Source organism: Gossypium raimondii, chromosome 2, assembly GCF_025698545.1.
Source record: "Gossypium raimondii isolate GPD5lz chromosome 2, ASM2569854v1, whole genome shotgun sequence".
NCBI classification, from domain to species: domain Eukaryota; kingdom Viridiplantae; phylum Streptophyta; class Magnoliopsida; order Malvales; family Malvaceae; genus Gossypium; species Gossypium raimondii.
The window spans coordinates 28,599,751-28,623,825 of record NC_068566.1 but is presented as its reverse complement, the minus strand read 5'-3'; the positions used below and the strand labels follow the sequence as shown (position 1 = coordinate 28,623,825).

Here is a 24,075-nt window from a genome sequence, read left to right as displayed (position 1 = left end):
GATTCAAGGCTATTGAACATTAATAACACCATGTATAACAAATTCCATGTAACATCTAGTTTTCAACCAACATCATTAACATTCATGTATCAAAACTGGGATTATGCATATTCACATTTAAATAATCACTTATAAAAATCAATGTAACATATCATACATTTCTATCTATTTAACAATAATACATTCAATTTCAATTCAATTCCAACCATTTATTTGTATCATTATTCCATTCTCATGTTTAATCCATTTGTAATAGCTCGTTTTTCTGTGGTGTCGGAAATAGTGGCTTTGGGTTCACAATTCCAACAAGTGAGTCTGTAAATATTATTATTTAATATTTACGGGACAAATATCATGATATAGTGAATTTTAATTTGATAATTTCATTTAATTGGATAATTAGTTAAGTATAAGTGGTTTATCCCTAAAGTCGAATGGTTTTGAAAAATGAGGTATCAGGACCTCATTTTCATAAATCGAGTTTGTAAATCTTTTCATTAAAATATTTACGGAGTTGTTATATAGGTATATTAAATTTTGGTCCAAAAATTTTAGTGATTAAATGGCTAATTTAGGTTCAATGACTAAGTTGTAAAAATCATAAAACTTAATCACTTTAGATTATTATTAGTTATATGGCTTAAAAATGTATGTACAAGCCCATTTGCCCGGGCCCAACAAATCCATACCAGCAAAACCCAAACCAATTAAACTAACCCACCAGCCCAACTAACCCAATACCCTTCAGCCCAAACCCAAATCTCAAGCCCAAATACCCAAATGGCTCAAATCAGAAACAACAAAATTTCCTAACCCTAGGTGCGTCGCACCTAGGGTTCTCAGACCCAACTGCCGCCGCCCTAGCTCTGCCACCGCCATGCCGCACGTCCCTTCACCCACTTGCGCCTGCAGCACCTGCAAAATAGAAACCAAACACGCAAAGCAGGAGAAGAACAACAAAATAGTAGTAAACATATATAAAAAAATGTATTAAAAAGGCTATAAAAAGCCATTCAAGTGACTGTAATGAGGGTTCGCCCCCCCTTTTTTCTTTACGTACACGAAAGAAATAAAAGAAGTAAGGATTTCTTAGTTTTTTTTTATTTCTATTTTTCCTTTTTTTATTTTTACCACTGTTTTTTTTATTTTTATTTTAACGAGAGTAAAGAAAAGGAGAAAACTTCTTGGAAAGGGGTTTCAACGCCGATCCAAGACTTCGTCGATCGGCCGTCGGCTGGCGGCGATGTGGCAAGTGCTATGCGTATGCTATGGCAACCCAAAGGCTGGCCATTTTTGAAAGAGTGTGAGGTTTTTCAAATTTTTTTCTTTTACTTTTTAAAAAAAGAGTGGCTGAAGTGTTTTGATTTTTGAAAAAATGGGTTTAAATAACCCTATAAACGCGCCGTTTGAGCTTAGGGTTCGAGAGACCAAAAGCGGCGTCGTTTTGTCTCTCGACCCATGGTGACCCGACCCGAGGGGAGGATCCGCGTGTTTTTGCCTCTTGGATTATTTGCGCAATTGGTCCCTCTGATTTTGTGGTGTTTTCAATACAGTTTTTCGCATATTTTCAATTTTGGCCTTAATTTTTTCCGTTGTTTCGATTTGGTCCTTAGACCGTGCGCTTGGATTCCGCTGGAACGGCACCGTTTCAGTGACGTGGGAATATTCCACGTTTGGTCCTCATCCATTTGTAGCGTGCTTTAATTCCCCTTTTTTTTTCTTTTTTCATTTTATGATTTGGGCCTTTAAATTTATCCCTTATTTCGATTTAATCCCTTCTATTTTTTTATTTTATTTTATTTTATTTTTCTTTAATTATTAATTTTTGTTTTGTTTATATATTCATTTATCTTATATATATGTGTCTCGTTATTTTAATTTGTGCCATTTTATTATTAATATTATTATTAAAACTATTGTACATATTTATTATTATTATTTTACAATCTCAAGTATATATATGTGTGTGAACAAGTTTTTATGATATATGTATGTACATATTTTTAAATTTGTATAAGTATATATATATGCACATTGTTATATCTTAGTTTTTAAATTTATGTACATACACATGTTTTTATAACGTACATGATTATATTTTTTATATTTTTGCATTTTATAATCTATATACATATACATGTAAATACTTATATTTTCATATATATATTTTTCATTTTTTGTAATTTTATGTATATACATACATATACATATTTCCTTAAATATACATATACATGTTCATATTTTATAATTTTCATCTATTTTCCTTTATTGTTTTGTGTGATCATTTATGTATTTATTTATATGTCCATTTTTATGCTTCAGTTTATTTATTTATTTATTTGCTATGGAATGTATGATTGATTTATTATTCGTTTTGTTCATTTTTTTACATAATCATGTTTATTATTCCATCATGCACGTGAATATCATATTTTAAAAAGGAAATATTTCAAAATAAGGCAATATTTTGCGTTTGGAAATTCGAGAACGTGCCCTAAGGTCTGGTTTCGATTTCTCGTTCGACCAAATAGCTAAATATCCTTTTAAAAACTTTTCAAAAATAAGGCAATGTTTTGCGTTTGGAAATTTGAGGAACGTGCCCTAAGGTACTGGGTTTCGATTTCTCGTTCGACCAAATAACTTAATATCCTTTTCAAAAATTTTCAAAATAAGGCAATATTTTACGTTTGGAAATTCGAGGAATGTGCCTAAGGTACTGGGTCTCGATTTCTCGTTCGACCAAATAGCTAAATATCCTTTTAAAAATTTTTCAAAAATAAGGAAATATTTTGCGTTTGGAAATTCGAGAAACGTGCCCTAAGGTGCTGGGTTTCGATTTCACGGTTAACCAAATTGCCAAGTTTCCTCTTGAATTTTAATCCATGCCATTCGAGTTTTTTTAAGGATTGTATTTTAAATTTCTTTAAAGTTTTCAATCTTCGACACTAAGACATTAAGTAATCAACTAGGTACCAATTTTGGGCGTATCGAGGGTGCTAATCCTTCCTCGTGCGTAACCGACTCCCGAACCCGTTTTTCTAAATTTCGTGGACCAAACTTGTTGTTTTAATAAAATCAAACCTTTTATTAAAAACAACCACTTTTCGAGGTGATCCAATCACACCTTATCAAAAAGGATTTGTGGCGACTCCCATTTTCGTTTTCATTTTCAAAAAACCCAAGTCGACCCCGTTTTCCATCCAAAAAATGGTGTCAACAGCTTGGCAACTCCGCTGGGGACCCAAAAATAAGAGAGTCAAGCCACGAGTTGATTACTTTTTGTCTTTTTGTCGAAAATCGAAAACTTGGTTTAAATATATGATCCTCTCATTGCATTTCATTTGTTTTGATTTATAGTTTTTATAATGTTTTGTATTTCAAATTTCTATATACCTGTGCACATTGCATTGCATGATCGTTGGTCACACCTTTTAAGTGGGAGTGAGAAGCTACTCCTTCGTGAGGTTTTCACCTCCGTGCAGGATAGTGGATCGCTTTCGGGATACATCCGTACCTATGTCTTCGTGAGATTTTCATCTCCGTGCAGCCATAAGGAAATGTATTCCCCTGAATCAAACTCGGTCTGTATGAACCTATAATGGGTGAAGATCGAGGAATCTGCTGGTTCGGGTACCTCATCTTTAGAACCAACCCTCATATAGTGGACTTAGGAACTTAACCTAGGTAGAGCCACTCCAAATCCCAAGTATTTACCTGATTAGGTACTTTTTGTTTTCTGTGTTTGCTTATGTTTTGTTCAGACCCCTCTTGTTGTGTTTTGATTATGATTGCATTACATTGCATTTGCATCTTAGGAAAGAGATATTGATTCAAGTCCGATTACTAAATTAGAAAGCTTGCCATAGAATACGGATTCCTTGATAAAGTGGAAAACAATACGACTTCCCGAATATATTCTGAGAAACACAAGAATGGCGATGGAAGAGTTCGTGACCCTACTTCGTAGCCTGAGGATTCAAGGCAATTGTCTAAGAGCCTTCAACATTCTACCTCCTTAAAGAGGCGGACGAGCTTTATGAAGATGGGCAGATGATGGATCACGACTAAGATCAAGAAAATGAGCTAGCAATGACATCTATTGGAGAGATTACCTCAAACATGCAGATGAAGAAAAACCGATGTTGTTTCTTGGAATATGAGGGTGAGGTCGTACATGTATCCATTTTATGTAAGGGAATTTGCTTCCTAGAAAAGTTTCCTAAATGTAATTGAATCAGAATCAACGTCTCTTTAGGCATTCATTTCATGCATTTGCATTACATTGTATCATATGCATTAGATTTTCACGAAGTGACCCTAATTAGGTAAAATTATTTCAGAAAGTCTGGAAAACTAACATTTTTGTGGTACCCGAATAGAAACTAAGGAATGGACCAAAGGTTGGAGAAATTAGAGCGAATGCAGATTCAGATGCGGGAGCAATTGACTGAATTTCAACAGGAGATGAGAGATCAGATGCTAGAATTACAAAGAACCTTGATGAGTCAGTTCAACCGACTGCCAGCTGGAGTGTTAGAAAAAAGGAAGGACCTAGTGGTCCACTTTGGGGTTGATAATAAGGATCCTGCCCATTCCCTAGATTATACTCCGACAAGTGTCCAAGTCCAGCCGGTTGGGCGTCCACAAGGGGCACTCTTTACCATAAGATCTCAACAATATCAGACTGGTACAACAGCACCGGTGAGTGGCTTGACGGACCCAAGGTCCAAAGTGAGGAACAATTTTCCTGTTGCTCTCGACAACCTGGCTGAAACAAAGCATGCGAGGGTGGAATACCTAAGTACCACAAAGGCCCCAAAGAAGGAGGGGAATAAATGGGATAATGCGGGCATGTATAACAAGGGCCACTCAAAACCAATCACTACGGGCTGACCAAAGACAGAAACCACCAGCCATCAGAGGTCTTCAAAGCAAGAATCTGGAGTGAAGCCAGGTACTGAGAAGCTCCAGTTCATACCAATTCTGATGTCATATAGTGAGTTATACCGAAGCTTATTTGATGCACGTGTGGTGTCCCCCTTCTACTTAAAACCCATACAGCCTCCGTATCCCAAATGGTATGACACGAACGTACAATGCGACTACCATGCGGGAATTACAGGGCATTCAATAGAGAACTGCATTGCCTTCAAGAAACTGGTTGAAAAACTCATTAATATGGGGGTTGTCAGATTTGATGAACCATTGCGATTTCCATCATGAGAGGGGGTTCGAGACCCAAGAGAGTGTGGAATTCAAGGCCTTAGTTCAGGACATGATGGACGATAAGGGGATGAAGCTTCGTGAGGAAATTAAAGAAGAGGAAAACATACGTTCAATGTTGGCAAGCGTTCACACCAATGACATATTTGAAGACACGAATGAAAAGGAGCCTTGTTAGATATCTGCCCTTATAAATCTGGAGTGTTCTAAGCAATTGGGCTGCGGAAGAATTCCCTTTAGTTTTTAGGGCTTATCTAGAGTAATGTTCAGAACATTTTGTTGTTTTTAGCCTAGAAGCGATAGAAATTCCTTTGTGAAATAGGCTAATGTCTGGACGTTATTATTCTAATAAAATACATCTTTGCATTCACTTTTGAGCCAATATTCTTTCATTCTTTTTGAATAATTATGTCTGATTATTTTTCTTTTGGATTTTCTTCCACATCATTCATTCATTCATAATCATATCGTATAAATAATTATTCTTAAATTCATACATTCTTTGTATATTCTTTTGTACCTACAGTAGGTCCCTGGATATCAACGACATGAATGACACTGTTACAGACTTAGAATCTCCTTTTAAGTGAGACATGTGTTTAGAGGGATCTCACGCCTTTGAAGATGACATAGATCGTAGCTTATCTCCAAGCTTATTGAGGATGGTAGAACAAGAGGATAAACAGATCATACCTCACAAGGAATCATTAGAAATTGTGAGCGCGGTAAAGATTAGAATTGACCTGACCGCAGAGACGAAGCAAGACATTGTTGAGTCACCTCTAGAGTTCAATGATGTCTTTGTATGATCATACCAGGATATGCTCAGATTAATCGCTGATAAGGAAATCTGCACAGCAGCACGTTTTCAGAAATTTGCAGTGAATGATGCAATTCTTTACCGGGGCAATGCCTCTCTCGTTGAGTCAACATAACTTTGCCCATTTGAAGTCGAGTTTCCATCCCTTCAAGATGTTGTTGGATTTTATCCTGATTAAAGAGGAAGATCCAAAGTTTTCTATCGTAGTTGCGTCCCAAAAGGGCTCTATGAAAGAAATCTGGTACCAAAGAAGGTTTTTCGCATACAAGATGAAAGTGGAAGATCTTATGTGGAAAAGCATGACCAGGACTTGCCTGATCTCATGAGTTCAGACTCAAAAAAAAATCAAAAAACAAAAAATCAAAAAAAATCAAAAAAATTAAAAAATCAAAAAATCAAAAATCAAAGTCAAAAATAGGAGAAAAAGAAAGAAGATAAAAGAAAAAGAAAGAGGAGAGGTCAAGACGAAAACCCACAAAGGGCGCTTTGACCAAAGGTGGTTTTGAGTTGAAAATCTGAAAAGGACGAATCAAATTTTAAGCAAATTGGGGCATGGACATTGCCATTATCGAAGACTTCTAATGGGCATTGCTTCATTTCTTGAAAGGCTACTTCATGCGTCAATGTCATCACGTGCTGATTTTAGAGGAGATGGTATTGGAAAATGTATTGAACTTGAACAATAGCGCGATAGCTGAGGTCTCAAATTAACTCAGAAGTGGACACCACGATTCGTCACTGAATTGCCTAGAGTTGAACATCGAAAATTAAAGGAAAATGACTGAGACTTACAAGGATCGGCATGAGAAATTACTATTCGAACATCTATACTGGGGCAATACCTTTCTCTTTGGTTTGCGGGGTTTAGGTAGTTTTACCTATTGAAATCCTTTCTCTCCGGGTATTAGTTGGATGAAGCAGAATGGATCCAATCGCGATGCGATCAGTTAAACCTAGAAAAAAGGTTAAAAGCTATTCTTCAGGGTCAGATGTACCGGAAACAAATGATACGAGCCCATAATGAACAGTGTCATCTCAGAGAATTCCACGAGAGGGTTGGATGTCGAAAAAGATCATTCCTCTCCAAAAGGATTCCAGAGGGAAATGAATGCCAAACCGGGAATGTCCCTATGTTGTAAAGAAGACATTCTTCAGAATAGCACTGATCCTGAGTGAGATTGCTAGTCCTATAAACTCGGATCCAGTCAAGAAATACTTCGTTTAAAGAAGGAGAAATGACCAAGGTGAAAACCCGCAAAGGGCACTCTGAGTCAAAAAAATGTAAAAAAATAAAAAAATAAAAAATGAAAAATGAGAATGAAAAATGAAAAATGGAGAGGCTAAGGGGAAAACTCGGAAAGGGCGCCTTAGGCGAAAGGGGCTTTGAGTTGAAAATCCAAAAAGGGCGGCTCAAATATTTGTTCAGAATGGGGCATGAGACGATCGGAGCGATTCGAATTTTGATCATATTGGGGCATGTGGTGATCTTGCTATACCTGAATCAACAAGAAAGGATAGGCGACATCTTGGGGCATCGACAGAGCGCTGTAGATCTCCTAAGCGCATGTCCAACTCAAGATGGTCTTCAGAAAGTTCGTACAGAGAAGTTCAAGCTGCGATATCTAGGGCACCCAATTCTCATATTATCTATATTAAATCTGTTGTTCTTGGAATACATTTTTCCTTTCCAAGATAAACATTCCCGATCAATTTCTTCATTATCCTTCTTTACTATTTTTGGTAATTTATTCCTTTCGAGCTATGCTCAGAACCAATTTTATTCTTATCCATTGTTATGACCCATTTTTGCAAAGCATGTTGCATTAGAATAATGATTAATGGACTAATAAAACTTTTACAAAGGAAGTTTTGCATATTACTCTGAAAAGTTTCTAAATAATATAGGAGCCTAAAGTAGGACTATTGTTTAGAACACACCAATTTTAAAGGTTGGAAATTTGGGAAGGAATAGTCTAAATTTAGACTTTCTCTTTGGATTTTTGTTGTCAAATGCGTTGATTGACAAGACGCCATGTTGGTGACAAAGCTTGAATAAACAAGAAAGCAATGATCATCAGGCAATAGGAAGAGGTTACCTCGGAGAAGAAAGCCTTCATTTGCGCATGAGTCTTTGGTATGACACCTTGGGAATGGTGTGAGGAACTAAAACGATTCGTGTCCTGTATCCTTGAATTGTGATAGGAGAGGATTGAGGAAAATTCATATTTATACCCTTGGATTACAGTGGGAGAATGATGGTACAAATTTTGTGCCCCAATGGAGTAAACTTTGAGGTTTGCAGTGGGGGGCAACTTGGCTAAATGTTTCTTCAGAAACTGCCAGTCGAGAAGGAAGGTGTTGTAGTACTTCATTGACAAAGCCTTAATAAACTTCGAGTAGTGATAACCTAAGCAGGGTTATTCTAGAAAAATAAAATTCTGCATTCATGTCTAGTTAGGAGCATTTGATTCATTTTGGTCATGCCATCCTAATCATTATGCATAATTAGGTCATTATACAGGTCATGTTCCCCAGAGAACAGATAAGTAAAGATAGCAGATCTGGCCTTCCTGCATTGACAGCGAAGTTGATCGAAAACAAAGCCTTACTTCCCAGGTAGTGCAGTGGAGCAGATTAAAGCCACAACGGTGAATCTTGCTTTCCCTGACATTGCGGTTAAAAAGATTAAAGCTACATCAGCAAATCTTACCTCTCAAGCGATGCAGTGGAATAGATTAAAGCCAAATTGGTGAATCTTGTTTCTCCGACATTGCAGTTAAAAAGATTAAAGCCACATCGGTGAATCTTGATTAAAGCTACAACAGCGAATCTTACGCCCCAAGCGATGCAGTGGAATAGATTAAAGCCAAATTGGTGAATCTTGTTTCTCCGACATTGCAGTTAAAAAGATTAAAGCCACATCAGTGAATCTTGATTAAAGCTACAACAGCGAATCTTACGCCCCAAGCGATGCAGTGGAATAGATTAAAGCCAAATTGGTGAATCTTGTTTCTCTGACATTGCAGTTAAAAAGATTAAAGCCACAATGGCGAATCTTACTTTCCAGAAGTTACGAGTTACAAATCCTATCTCTCTGATATTACAGTGGAGTGGATCAAAGAACCAAAGTCTTATCCCCCTGAAGATGCAGTGGGGCAAATTGAAGGTACAAATCTTATCTCCCTGAGGTTAGAGTAGAGCAGATTGAAGCCAGAGATCTTATCTCTCTGAGATTACAGCGGAGTAGATCGTAGAGTAGATCACATCAGATTGAAGCCATGATCTTATCTCCCTAAGATTACAGCGGAGCAGATCGAAGACACTATCCTATCTCCCTGAAGTTACAGTGCAGCGGATTAAAATAAATGATCTTATCTCTCTGAAGTTACAGCAGAGTAGATCGCATCAGGTCTTATCTCCCTGAGATTACAGTGGAGTAGACTGAAGAATTTCAGATTTTATCTCCCTGAGATTACAGCAGAGCAGATTGAAGTCGATAATCCTATCTCCCTGAAGTTACAGTGGAGCGGATTAAAATAAAGGATCTCATCTCTCTGAAGTTACAGTAGAGTAGATCGCATCAGGTCTTATCTCCTTGAGGTTACAGTGGAGTAGACCGAAGAATTTCGGATCTTATCTCCCTGATGTTACAGTAGAGTAGATTGAAGTCAGATCTTATCTCCTTGAGATTACAGCGAAGTAGATTGAAGCTAGTAATCCTATCTCTCTGAAGTTACAGTGGAGTGGATTAAAATAAAGGATCTTATCTCTCTGAAGTTACAGTAGAGTAGATCGTATCAGATCTTATCTCTCCGAGATTACAGCGGAGCAGATTGAAGCTAGTAATCCTATCTCCCTGAGATTACAGTGGAGCGGATTAAAATAAAGGATCTTATCTCTCTGAAGTTACAGCAGAGTAGATCGCATCAGGTCTTATCTCCCTAAGATTACAGTGGAGCAGACCAAAGAATTTCAGATCTTATCTCCCTGAGATTACAGTGGAGTAGATTGAAGCTAGTAATCCTATCTCCCTGAGATTACAGTGAACGGATTAAAATAAAGGATCTTATCTCTCTGAGGTTACAGTAGAGTAGATCGTATTAGGTCTTATATCCCTGAGATTACAGTAGAGTAGATTGAAGCTAGTAATCTTATCTCCCTGAGATTACAGTGGAACGGATTAAAATAAAGGATCTTATCTCTCTGAAGTTACAGTAGAGTAGGTCGTGTCAGATTTTATCTCCCTGAGATTACAGCAGAACAGATTAAAGCTAGTAATCCTACCTCCCTGAGATTACAGTGGAGCGGATTAAAATAAAGGATCTTATCTCTCTGAAGTTACAGTAGAGTAGATCGTGTCAGATCTTATCTCCCTGAGATTACAGCGGAGCAGATTAAAGCTAGTAATCCTACCTCCTTGAGATTACAGTGGAGCAGATTAAAATAAAGGATCTTATCTCTCTGAAGTTACAGTAGAGTAGATCGTGTCAGATCTTATCTCCCTGAGATTACAGCGGAGCATATTAAAGCTAGTAATCCTACCTCCCTGAGATTACAGTGGAGCAGATTAAAATAAAGGATCTTATCTCTCTGAAGTTACAGTAGAGTAGATCGTGTCAGATCTTATCTCCCTGAGATTACAGCGGAACAGATTGAAGATAGTAATTCTATCTCTCTGAGATTACAGTGGAGCGGATTAAAATAAAGGATCTTATCTCTCTGAAGTTACAGTAGAAAAGATTGTATCAGGTCTTATCTCCCTGAGATTACAGCGGAGCAGATTGAAGATAGTAATCCTATCTCCCTGAGATTACAGTGGAGCGGATTAAAATAAAGGATTTTATCTCTCTGAAGTTACAGTAGAGAAGATCGTATCAGGTCTTATCTCCCTGAGATTACAGCGGAGCAGATTGAAGCTAGTAATCCTATCTCCCTGAGATTACAGTGGAGCGGATTAAAACAAAGGATCTTATCTCTTTGAAGTTATAGTAGAGTAGATCGCATCAGGTTTTACCTCCCTGTGGTTACAGTGGAGTACATTGAAGCCGATAATTCTATCTCCCTAGTGGGCAGTGGAATAGATTGAAGATCAAAGATGACAGATTTTACCTCTTTGTGATTATAGTGGAATACATTAAATCCAGTAATTCTATCTCCCCGACGTTGCGGAGTGGGTCCAAGCGCCAATGCCCATACCTCTGAAGTTGCAGTTGAAACTACAGGTCTTATCTCCCTGACGTTACAATAGGACAGACTAAAACCACGAATCTCGTTCCCCTAAAATTGCTGCGAAGAAGATTGAAGCTACAAGTCAGATCTCTCTGAAGTGCAGTGGAATGGATCGAAGCAACAAGGCACAGTGGACTGGAATAAAGCTACTTGAAGAAAAGAGGCTCAAAAATAAGTCAAGACTCGGCGAGACCGGGCAAATTGGTCTTTCTTAGTCTTTGCTTTGTTCTCGTTACACGACAACGAGCAAAGAGGGGCAGCTGTACAAGCCCATTTGCCCGGGCCCAACAAATCCATACCAGTAAAACCCAAACCAATTAAACTAACCCACCAGCCCAACTAACCCAATACCCTTCAGCCCAAACCCAAATCTCAAGCCCAAATACCCAAATGGCCCAAATCAGAAACAACAAAATTTCCTAACCCTAGGTACGCCGCACCTAGGGTTCTCAGACCCAACTGCCGCCGCCCTAGCTCTGCCACCGCCATGCCGCACGTCCCTTCACCCACTTGCGCCTGCGGCACCTGCAAAATAGAAACCAAACACGCAAAGCAGGAGAAGAACAACAAAATAGTAGTAAACACATATAAAAAAAATGTATTAAAAAGGCTATAAAAAGCCATTCAAGTGACTGTAATGAGGGTTCGCCCCCCTTTTTTCTTTACGAACACGAAAGAAATAAAAGAAGTAAGGATTTCTTAGTTTTTTTTATTTCTATTTTTCCTTTTTTTATTTTTACCACTGTTTTTTTTATTTTTTATTTTTTATTTTAACGAGAGTAAAGAAAAGGGAGAAAACTTACTGGAAAGGGGTTTCAAACGCCGATCCGGCACTTCGTCGACCGTCGGAGGCGGCGACGGTGTGGCAAGTGCTATGGCGGCGCTATGGCAACCCAAAGGCCGGCCATTTTTGAGAGAGTGAGAGGTTTTTCAAAATTTTTTTCTTTTATTTTTTAAAAAAAGAGTGGCTGAAGTGTTTTGATTTTTTGAAAAAAAAATGGGTTTAAATAACCCTATAAAACGACGCCATTTGAGCTTAGGGTTCAGAGACCAAAAACGGCGTCGTTTTGGTCTCTGACCCGCGCGGTGACCCGACCCGAGGGGAGGATCCGCGTGTTTTGCCTCTTGGATTATTTGCGCAATTGGTCCCTCTGATTTTGTGGTGTTTTCAATACAGTTTTTCGCATATTTTCAATTTTGGCCTTAAATTTTTCCATTGTTTCGATTTGGTCCTTAGACCGTGCGCTTGGATTCCGCTGGAACGGCACCGTTTCAGTGACGTGGGAATATTCCACGTTTGGTCCTCATCCATTTGTAGCGTGCTTTAATTCCCTTTTTTTTTTCTTTTTTCATTTTATGATTTGGGCCTTTACATTTATCCCTTATTTCGATTTAATCCCTTCTGTTTTTTTATTTTATTTTATTTTATTTTTCTTTAATTATTAATTTTTGTTTTGTTTATATATTCATTTATCTTATATATATGTGTCTACATTATTTTAATATGTGCCATTTTATTATTAATATTATTATTAAAACTATTGTACATATTTATTATTATTATTTTACAATCTCAAGTATATATATATGTGTGAACAAGTTTTTATGATATATGTATGTACATATTTTTAAATTTGTATAAGTATATATATATGCACATTGTTATATCTTAGTTTTTATATTTATGTACATACACATGTTTTTATAACGTACATGCTTATATTTTTATATTTTGCATTTTATAATCTATATACATATACATGTAAATACTTATATTTTCATATATATATTTTTCATTTTTTATAATTTTATGTATATACATACATATACATATTTCCTTAAATATACATATACATGTTCATATTTTATAATTTTCATCTATTTTCCTTTATTGTTTTATATGATCATTTATGTATTTATTTATATGTCCATTTTTATGCTTGATTTATTTATTTATTTATTTGCTATGGAATGTATGATTGATTTATTATTCGTTTTGTTCATTTTTTTTACATAATCATGTTTATTATTCCATCATGCACGTGAATATCATATTTTAAAAAAGGGAAATATTTCAAAATAAGGCAATATTTTGCGTTTGGAAATTCGAGGAACGTGCCCTAAGGTACTGGGTTTCGATTTCTCGTTCGACCAAATAGCTAAATATCCTTTTAAAAACTTTTCAAAAATAAGGCAATGTTTTGCGTTTGGAAATTTGAGGAACGTGCCCTAAGGTACTGGGTTTCGATTTCTCGTTCGACCAAATGACTTAATATCCTTTTCAAAAATTTTCAAAATAAGGCAATATTTTGCGTTTGGAAATTCGAGGAACGTGCCCCTAAGGTACTGGGTCTCGATTTCTCGTTCGACCAAATAGCTAAATATCCTTTTAAAAAATTTTCAAAAATAAGGAAATATTTTGCGTTTGGAAATTCGAGAAACGTGCCCTAAGGTGCTGGGTTTCGATTTCACGGTTAACCAAATTGCCAAGTTTCCTCTTGAATTTTAATCCATGCCATTCGAGTTTTTTTAAGGATTGTATTTTAAATTTCTTTAAAGTTTTCAATCTTCGACACTAAGACATTAAGTAATCAACTAGGTACCAATTTTGGGCGTATCGAGGGTGCTAATCCTTCCTCGTGCGTAACCGACTCCCGAACCCGTTTTTCTGAATTTCGTGGACCAAACTTGTTGTTTTAATAAAATCAAACCTTTTATTAAAAACAACCACTTTTCGAGGTGATCCAATCACACCTTATCAAAAAGGATTGGTGGCGACTCCCGTTTTCGTTTTCATTTTCAAAAAACCCAAGTCGACCCCGTTTTCCATCCAAAAAATGGTGTCAACAATGTAAATATTTGAGGATCAAAGTGACAATTGACCACTTTTTAATGATAGTGGATGGTGGATGTTTATTTTAAGGGAAATTTATATATTAAATAATGTTTTAATATTAATAAAATATAATAAAACATAATTTAAAGTGATCATCTTCATCACTTTCAATCTTCCACCGATTTTAATCAAAAGAGAAATGCACGAATAACCATGGTTGAATTCTTAAGTTCGGCCAAGCTTCCATTTTTCCTTGGTTAGCCGTTTTTAATTCGTTTCTTGTATTTTTTATGTTTTTGAGATCGTTGCAACTAGGTCCAATTAACTTGTATCTCTGATTTCAAAACTGTTAAAGATTTTAAAACTAACCATTGACGAATCTTAGATATTTTTTATAGAAATTGGTAGATTTGGAAGCTATGAAATGTTTAAGGACTATTTAATAAAGTAAATTTTGTTAATTTTGCATTTAAGACTAAATTATGAATTTGTCAAAAGTGATATTAAATTCATGTAAAATTAGGTTTATGAAGACTGTAGAAGGACATGATTGAAACTGGAATGAAAAACAAAGCTCAATTGTGAAAGTTATACTTGTTTCGGTTTAAGGGACTAAACTGAATAAAAAGTAAAAGTTCATGGAAATTGAGTAAAATGAAATTAAAAGATTATAAGCATGAATTTGAGTATTATTATGGTATTGATATTGATATTTTGAATCATAACTATTATATAGATCAAGTTGTTGACTTTGGCGAAAAAGAGAAAACATGAAGGGGCAGCAATCTTAGTAGAAATATAAGGGTGAGTCGTTCACCCCTCTTCTACTCTAAGTAGAATGTTATTTTTATATTTAAAATAAACCTCTACAACTCTACTAGGGTTCTACCTTCTCTTCATATAAATATATGCCACCGGTAGAGCTATTAACACAACTTTTGAGAGATTGTTATTCTGCTAAAAAATAGAGAGAATTTATTCTCAACTTATAAATATATACTTTAGAATAAAAATGTTATCAGTTTCTATTATAGAAGAGAGAATTTTCATTTTCACCTCAAAAGAAAAAAATTTTCCAGTTCTGTGTTTTGATTCAATTGGTTCGAACCCACACTTGAAGCAATTTGTGGTACGAGAACAGTAGAGAAGATCGTCTGGTTGAAAGTCAGAAAACATTAAGGATCTGCTTATCCAAAAACACTGGTACAAATTTAATTAAATTTTAGTGCTTTAAATATCACAAACCGGGTTGGTTTTTAAAATTTAAATTTTTCGTTGTGCAAGAAAACCAATTTTAAACCGGATTATTTCCAACAGTTACATGTGTAAGGCCTTATAGCTCTGTAAGGGTAGCATGTGAAGTCTGCAGTTTGGAAAACTAGGAGACCCACCAAGGTATAAGGAAGAAGGCGCGTGATGATTTGAACGCCCAGTCACTAGACAAAAAAGACTTGGCACGTTTGAGACACGAGTCAAATGGGGCAACTAGGAGATACATCAAGGGCAATGGTGATTGGAGCCTAGTGAGCATCATAACTCAGCCTTGTGTAAAAAGAGAAGTGACTCCTTAGACGAGATGGTAAATGGGGTGTTTACCAACAAGAGTCCACCAGAGAAGTTGCATATCCCTTAGGTGTTAAGCAATTGAAGAATGGAGCGCAATAGAATAGATCCTAATGGGTATGGTATACCAACAAGACTCATTATGGAAGGAACGTTAACTCTATGTTGAATAATGAATAAAGTTCACTAGAAAGCAGCAAGAAGTAGAAGTCTATCATGACCATAAAACACGACAAAGATCTTGTGGATCTACTTAGGGTAGATACCTTCACGAAATACCTAAGAAGGAGATAGTACATTGGGAACCACATGTCTAGCGACGCATCTTAAAACAATTGGCTAAAAGAGCAGGTACTATGGGGTTACATTGTAGGCACTAGCTCTTCAAGAAAAAAAGGGATACTAGAAAGAAATCGTATTCTATAAGGACCAATAGTTTCGGGAATTATTTGGGAAAAATGCCAAGTGTCGTCAGTCAGAAGTAATGAATGCAAGTATCAAGGATGTGGAACAAAGGTAAATGGGATGAGACCCATGAGAGAACTTGGTTATGACCAAACCAGGGTTTATGTCTGCTAACAATGACTCAAAGAGCATAAGGCATGGGCCTTGCCAACCAAGTTCGTCAATTCTCCTATGAAATTCAGGGAATTTAATTCTAAACCAGAAATCTCATTTTCTTGAATATTTATGCAGTCGTAAATGAATTTTATATACAGACCTCACTAAGTTCTTCCGAGCTTAATAAATTGTTGCTTGAATGTAGGATAGGTAAAGACTTGGAAAAATAAAAAAGGACTAAGCCAGACTTTACCGAAGTTACATGGGGTGTGGTAGTTGTTCATGTATATAGAGAGGCACCCTCCAAGGCTACGCCTCAAGGTTGAAGTTGACAGAGTCGAATTGTAAATTGTAAATAACTGTTGAGTCATTAAATGTGTCAGGTTATAATAAATTAGAACTAAAAAGATGTGTGTATAAATGTCAAAAAGAATTTGAAGGTTTAAGTTGTCTAAGTATATATTAAATTTGAAATAGGAATGTGTTAATTTATCCAGATAGTTGTGGCATCCGATACCCGAACTTGACGATCGGGTTACATAAAGAGTGTTATAACACTCTTAAAATAACAAAAAACTGTGCAAAAAAATTACTTCGGGACAAGTGCAGTGGAAATGCCTTAGCTTGCAAGAAAGAAAACATTCACCACTGTAATAAAGACATGCAAATGAGAAAAAATTACATGGGCACAGGTGTAGTGCATACCTAACTCATTATGTTGTTACCTCTACTACTGCCATAAACACAACAAAGTTAGCCATATTTTCCAACACGTATTAACTTATCATGCACACTCTTAAAACAAAACAAAAAATGTGCCAATTAGTTACATTCACTCTTTTAAGATGAATCCTAGAAATAATGTTGTCCTTTTTGAATTTGGAATTGAAAAGAAATAGTGGAGTTCGCAATGGTCTTTTTACACTAGTGGGCAGAATATTTTCCAAATCTACTTCTTTATAGAGATGAGTTTGTCGCTTAGGTTTCTTATTCCCCTAAGTACATTTGTTGTATACCTACTCATATGGGCGGCATAAATGTGGGATGCTCTGGGAGCTAACAATTAACTGCTCCTGCTCCTGCTCCTGCTCCGTGAGGTCATCATGCCCCAACAGATCATCATGATCCATCTATTGCTATTGTTGTTGCCTTGTAGGGTCATCATGCCCCAATTAATGATCTTGCTGCTGCATAGGGTTATCATGCCCTAACTGATCATCCTCTATCCAAGAGCTGATCTAAGTTCACTACAAAAATTTAAATAACTTAAATCTAATAAGTAATATTAGATAATGAATTCGATTTGGAAAATAGCTAACGAACATTATCAAAATGAGAAAGCAAGTTGTATTAAGAGTCCCCATGTCTCTCATTTAAACACAATCCCCTTGTTAAGGTTATGTAAAGAAGAAAAATCAACTTACCTATTTCCCCATCATGCTCTTGTGTTGGAGCTGTTATTTCTTCCATCAACTGCTCCTTCTTCATGGGGTCATCATGCCCCAACGAATCATCATGATCCATCTGTTGTTGTTGTTGTCGTTGCTTCATGGGGTCATCATGCTCCAACTGATGATCATGTTGCTGCATTGGGTTATCATGCCCCAACTGATCATCCTCCATATCCTATAACTGATATAAGTTCTCTACAAAAATTTAAATAACTTAAATCTAATAAGTAATATTAGATAGTAAATTTGGTTTAGAAAATATCTAACGAACATTATCAAAATGAGAGAGCAAGTTGTAATAAGAGTCCCCATGTCTCTTATTTAGACACAATCCCCATGTTAAGGTTATGTAAAGAAGAAAAATCAACTTACCTATTTCTCCATCATGCTCTTGTGTTGGAGCTGCTATCTCTTCCATCAGCTGCTCTTGCTTCATGGGGTCATCATGCCCCAACGGATCTTCATGATCCATCTGTTGTTGTTGCTGTTGTTGTTGCTTCATGGGGTCATCATGCCCCAACTGGTGATCCTGTTGCTGCATTGGGTTATCATGCCCTAACTGATCATCCTCTATATTTTAGAGCTGATCTAAGTTCTCTACAGAAATTTAAATAACTTAAATCTAACAAGTAATATTAGATAGTGAATTTGGTTTGGAAAATATCTATCAAACATTATCAAAATGAAAGAGCAAGTTGTAATGAGAGTCCCCATGTCTCTCATTTAGACACAATCCCCATGTTAAGGTTAAGTAAAAAAAAATCAACTTACCTATTTCCCCATCATGCTCTTGTGTGGAGCTGCTATCTCTTCCTCTTGATTTTGAAAGCCCCCCTTTTCTTCATCTATGACATTCCAAAAACAATTTAGAATACAAAGAAAGCAACAAGTAAGAAAAAAAAGAGGGTCACGGGGCAAGGGGGAAGGGAGACACAAGTTCAGGATTACCTGCAATATACAAACATCGCCAACAATCACACCAGACTGGCATGAAATTTTCATGTACCAAGGTCCAATCTCTCTTCTATCTTCCCCTAGATTTTTTTTTACATTTACCATGTTTCTTGCGAATAGTAGAGATATAACCCATCTTGGATTGAAAATGATAAGATACATGTAGTTGCTTTTGCTCCGAGACAGGAAGATCATGGAGAATTACCTTCTCCATAGATATAAATGATGTCAAAGCATGTTTCGAAGGTCCATTCAACCTATTTGAAACATTGAAATATAAAAGACTAAAAAAAATAAGAAAGTCATTTGAAAGAGTTAAAATTAAATCATTATAAAGAATAAAATGACTTCACTTACTCTAGCTGGCCATAACTTTCTGAAATATTCATCAAATTCAAAAACCATGTTGCGACTTCTATGCTTCTTGGATGGCGTAATCAGCCTTTCATGCCACCCAACCAGCAAAGGGAAGTCCTTGGGACAATTTTTCTTATTTTCAACTATGACAATTGCATTTATTTATTCAATGGCAGGATGGAGCAACCGAGATGCAACCCACGATATGCCCTCCAATATAAGCACCTACAACAAAGGAAAATAAAATGTTAATCCACATGAAATAAAGAGAAAATCTACTAAAAAAATGAAACTATAAATATAACTTCTATCCTCACCGTAACAAAATGAAAATTTCCAAATAGATCTTGTCCCTTTGATTTATGGTTCTCCAAGCTGCAGTGTAGAGTTGCTAGCATGACCGCACCCCATGCATAACTTCCAATTTGATCAATGTTCCTAAAAATGTTAGATAAAATGGAGCTACCACATCATCACTAGAAGGGAGTACGATAGACCTTATGATGTAAAGCACAATTGCCCAAATATAGTGGTCAAGTTCCTGCCCTTCAAGAACAAGATTTTCATCCCAATGCCCATAATTTTCTTTGAGCCAAGCCAGACGAATTCCACTTTTCATTGGGCTTAGGCACTCGTCAATGCCAAAATACTCTATACACAAGTCATTTAAATTTACATTTTGTTCATTTCCTATAACTGGAAAATCATTTCTTAGTAATCCAGTAATTCTCAAAACATCCCCTAAACCCATAAATAGTTTAATAGAACTTTCGCGTCCAAATACAAAACATCTTTCTTTTATATTATATATATCAGTTATTGTTGTTATAAGAGATAGAAATTTCTTTAAAGGGCTTGTGAGTTTCAATAAATTCTCAAAGCCCATTCCCCTCAATCTGACTCTACAATCGGGTGAATATTGAAGTTTATTGGTAACAGATTTTTAGCAATGTCGACAACATCAAAAACATACCTACAAAACAATCAAAGTGCAAATAAGAATCAAGTTATCGACAAGATTAAACAAAAACATGTCATATTGTAACAATATTTTAATTTTACATGTTTAGCTTTTTAATTTAACCCGAACAATTTCACTCGGCTCGACTCAACTCAACTCGACTCGAATCGAATTTCATTTCACTCAGACCGACTCGAAAAATTTCAAATCGAGTTAGAATGCGTCAACTTGATTAACTTGAATTTTTTTGACTCAATTCAATCAACCGCTCACCCCTAATTCTTTCCACCTATAGATCAAAATGGAATTAGTTCCTAATTCTCCATGCATGAACAAAACAAATGTTGTACTCTAAGAGTCTATCAAGATTTATGAAGTGATATTCTGATATTGTACCATGCTATCATTTGAAAAAGAAAATAAAAAAATAATACTTTTCAAGTGATAACATGGTACAATATGAGTTTTATGTTAACAAACTTTTACATTTGCTAAGTTTAAATTAAAATGGACTTAGTTGCCAAGTTTATGTGCCAAAGTGGACAAAAGAAAAATACAAATACCAAAATGGACTCAATTACCAAATTTAAAGACTAAAAATTATATTAAGATATATCTTAGAAATGGTTTGTACTTCAATATAAAAACACATTTTGTAGAAAATATATAACATTATAAGTATGAACTAACAAAAAAATTGTTAAATTCATTTATGTGATATATATTTAATGAAATAAGTATTCCTTGTATAGCATAGGTTTAAAATTAGTATGATAATATGAAAGAGTTTATACAAACTTGTTGTTTATAATATTTAATATATTATCAACGAACCAACTATGCTGTAGAGGTGATTATGGGTTGGGCTGGGCCACGTAGCCCAACCCATGATCACCTCTACTATGCTGCCACTTTTGTGAATTTTTTTGTGAAAACGTTATATCATTTAAAATTACTTGCATGAAATATAACAAAATTTTGCAATCAAAACATCCTTTTCAATCATGCATACATACATACAGATTTAGATGCAAGAGGTCCTTTTAAGTTTCATTCCCCACAATCATATTTACATATATTTTTGTATAAATTGATCCACCGTATTCATAATACGTAAATAATAAATAGTCCGCTTCGTTCGTGTAAATAGATAATTACTTAATTAGATTTAATTAAAACAATCATTTTGATATATATATATATATATATATATATATATATATCTTAAACTTTATTAAATCAAATCATAAAAGAATATTGTGGTAGATATAAATTGTTGATACTCTTAAATATTTTAATTAAAATGTTAAGGCCAACTTCTTTTCTTTTTTTTTTTTTTTTGTATATGTTAGAAAAGTATTTTAAAAAATCATCCCACCATTTTAATTAGAATAAATAAGGATGTTAACTTTTAAGACTAACTAATGTCATTGTAAAATTAGAGGACCAAATGATGTAAAATCAAAATATAAGACTAAATCTCAAATGTGAGCATAGTAGAGGATCAAATCTACAATTTAAAGTTATCTTATAATGGTGAAAAAATAAATAAATTGGAATGAGAATTCCTTTTTTAATTACATATAGAGTATAGATAAACTAAAAAAATTAAATCCCAAATAACCTTTGTTTATAATGGCAAGAGATTAAATTAAGAAAGTATAGTAGCAATGAAAAGAAATTTATTCTTATATATATATTAGTACATATAAGACGAAGGGAAAATGACTAGCATTGGGGGCAAAAGCGTAGTTGATAGGGGCAGGCAGGCAGGGGAATTTCGCATTTCATGTACAAGTTTTACATTATGTAATGTGTCAAAATATTTTTAATTTAGATTTAATGTACAATTACTTTTAAATTACACACCATCTATTATTTTTACCTTTAACTTTTTACATTTTTAAGTCATTAAATGGATACATTTGCATTAATTATTTTATTAGTAAGAATTTCCATTTCATGCTCTTAATCGGTACAAATTGGATCTTATTTTTTCTTTTTTGATAAACAAAGCTTATATAATCTAAAACTTAGCTATTGGGGACGAAGTCAACAAACAATGAATCATCGGCCTCCTAATTCATTGGATTATCTGTATAACTTTTTTTTATGCTCCAACTTAACAACAATTCTCTGTTCCTAGGCGTTGATTTCCCAAGGAAAGAACACACCTTTTCCGTCTTTAGCTTTCGTTTCTTAATTAACGTGATTTTTCTTGATTCCTTAAATGACCCCTTTAAACTTCTTCTTCGTCTTCCTCCTATCGTTCTTTCTTCATCCATTTTTTACCTACGGTGAATTCTGCCCCAGGGTTTCATGCGGCAATGTATCAGTTGACTTCCCTTTCCGACTCACAAATCAACCCGACTGCTGCGGCGATCCCAACTTCAACCTCTTATGCACAACCACAAACCAAATCATCATCAGTTTCCCATTTTCCGGTGACTTTATGGTCAACACCATCAATTATTCCAATCCTTATTTACAGCTCACTGACCCTTGCATCACCAAACGTCTTCTTCAGGGATTTAATCTCACCGGCACTCCGTTTCAGCCCCTATACACTCGAACCTACATATTTTCGAACTGTTCCACCGATTCAAATATCTCAGTCGTCTATCCTTCAGCTTTATTTTTTTCTTGCCTTAGTAGTATAAACTTTTTGGTTTGGGGTATAGCCAAAAACTTTTACGATCCGTCGACGCCGGTGAGTTCATGTCTAGAGCTAGCAGAGATTTCAGTCCCCCAACACGATCCAGGTTGGCCATTCTATATTGATGATATTCCGTTAACATGGGAACAACCCCATTGCCATACGGTACCATGTAACTACTGTCCAAGTAGTGAATGCTCCAGAGATAAAGGAGGTATGTATGTTTCAAATAAAACCATTTTCATTAAATTTAGATGTACAACTTCATGCTTAAACATTTATATTTTGTCAAGGTCTTTCAAACGGTACCAAATACGCTGTGATTTTCATCCTGGGAACACCCATCTCCTTGATTGCGGTGTGTATTATTTATTACAACGTTAGAGTCCATTGTGCTGATCATCGTCGCCACCAACCAAATGTCGAAATCTCCGGCCTCACTTCAGAGCCGCAGTTAGCTGGTATTATTGTAAATGGTCTCGATGGTTCAAGTATCGAAGCCTATCCAATTACATTGCTCGGTGAAAACATGAAGCTTCCAAGGCCTAATGATAATACTTGTTCTATATGTTTATCGGAATATCAAGCCAAAGAGACAATAAGAACAATACCTGATTGCAATCACTACTTTCATGCTAGTTGTATTGATGAGTGGCTTAAGTTAAATGCAGCCTGCCCTGTGTGTCGTCGTACACCAGATCAAGACTCTGCTCATTTACTCACCCATTCCACATCATCTTTTTCATCGAGACCATCACTATAGAATATTAATTTTGTATAAATATTTTGGTTTTTTTTTTTTTTGGGGGGGGGTTATAGTATATGTCTGTATTATACATGGTGGATGAGAAATTTTATTTTATTTTTCTTTGACGTGCTTGATGGCTAATTTAGCTTTATCTAAAGGCTCAACTCTTCATTTTCCATGAACCCTACCATAGTTTTTTTAGAAAATTCGATGATGAAGATAAGCAATTAAGACAGGACAGAAATTTTTTTATAAAATTCCTTATTCCGTAGAGAAAAAACAAAGGGAATTGACATCTTTTTTTAGTTATAGCTCCTTACTAATTACCATTTATTCATTAATACAAATGTCAATGACTAATTTACACCCTCTTTTCTATTACTACATATAAAAGAATAATTTTAAAACTTAAATGTTAATGTTATTATATAATTGAATCTAAATATTCAATATGGAACCGACCATTCTTGTAGTAAAGGATTCATAAATAAATATTAAGAATCTTATTCAAGTACAATTACATAATAATTAATTAGGAATAAATATAAAACTCTCAAGATTCTAAATATAATAGCTATTAGCATTTATTTATAAGAGTTATAATTAATTGATATTTAATTATTTTAAATAAAATTATTAATATTTGTTTATGAGTCTATAATTTTTTATTTTATTTAATGTTAATAAATTAACAGTGATTAAGTATTATCTCATAT

At 35.2% G+C, this 24,075-nt stretch overlaps 1 protein-coding gene across 1 annotated transcript; it reads left to right on the top strand.

The window, feature by feature from the left end:
• The first annotated feature begins 22,035 nt into the window (after nucleotides 1-22,035).
• Nucleotides 22,036-23,374, top strand: LOC105788222 (putative RING-H2 finger protein ATL21B). The gene is made up of 2 exons (XM_012615000.2): nucleotides 22,036-22,825; nucleotides 22,905-23,374. The coding sequence occupies exons 1-2, from the start codon at nucleotides 22,186-22,188 to the stop codon at nucleotides 23,372-23,374; spliced, it is 1,110 nt and encodes a 369-aa protein (XP_012470454.1). The 5' UTR covers nucleotides 22,036-22,185.
• Nucleotides 23,375-24,075: the final 701 nt, after the last annotated feature.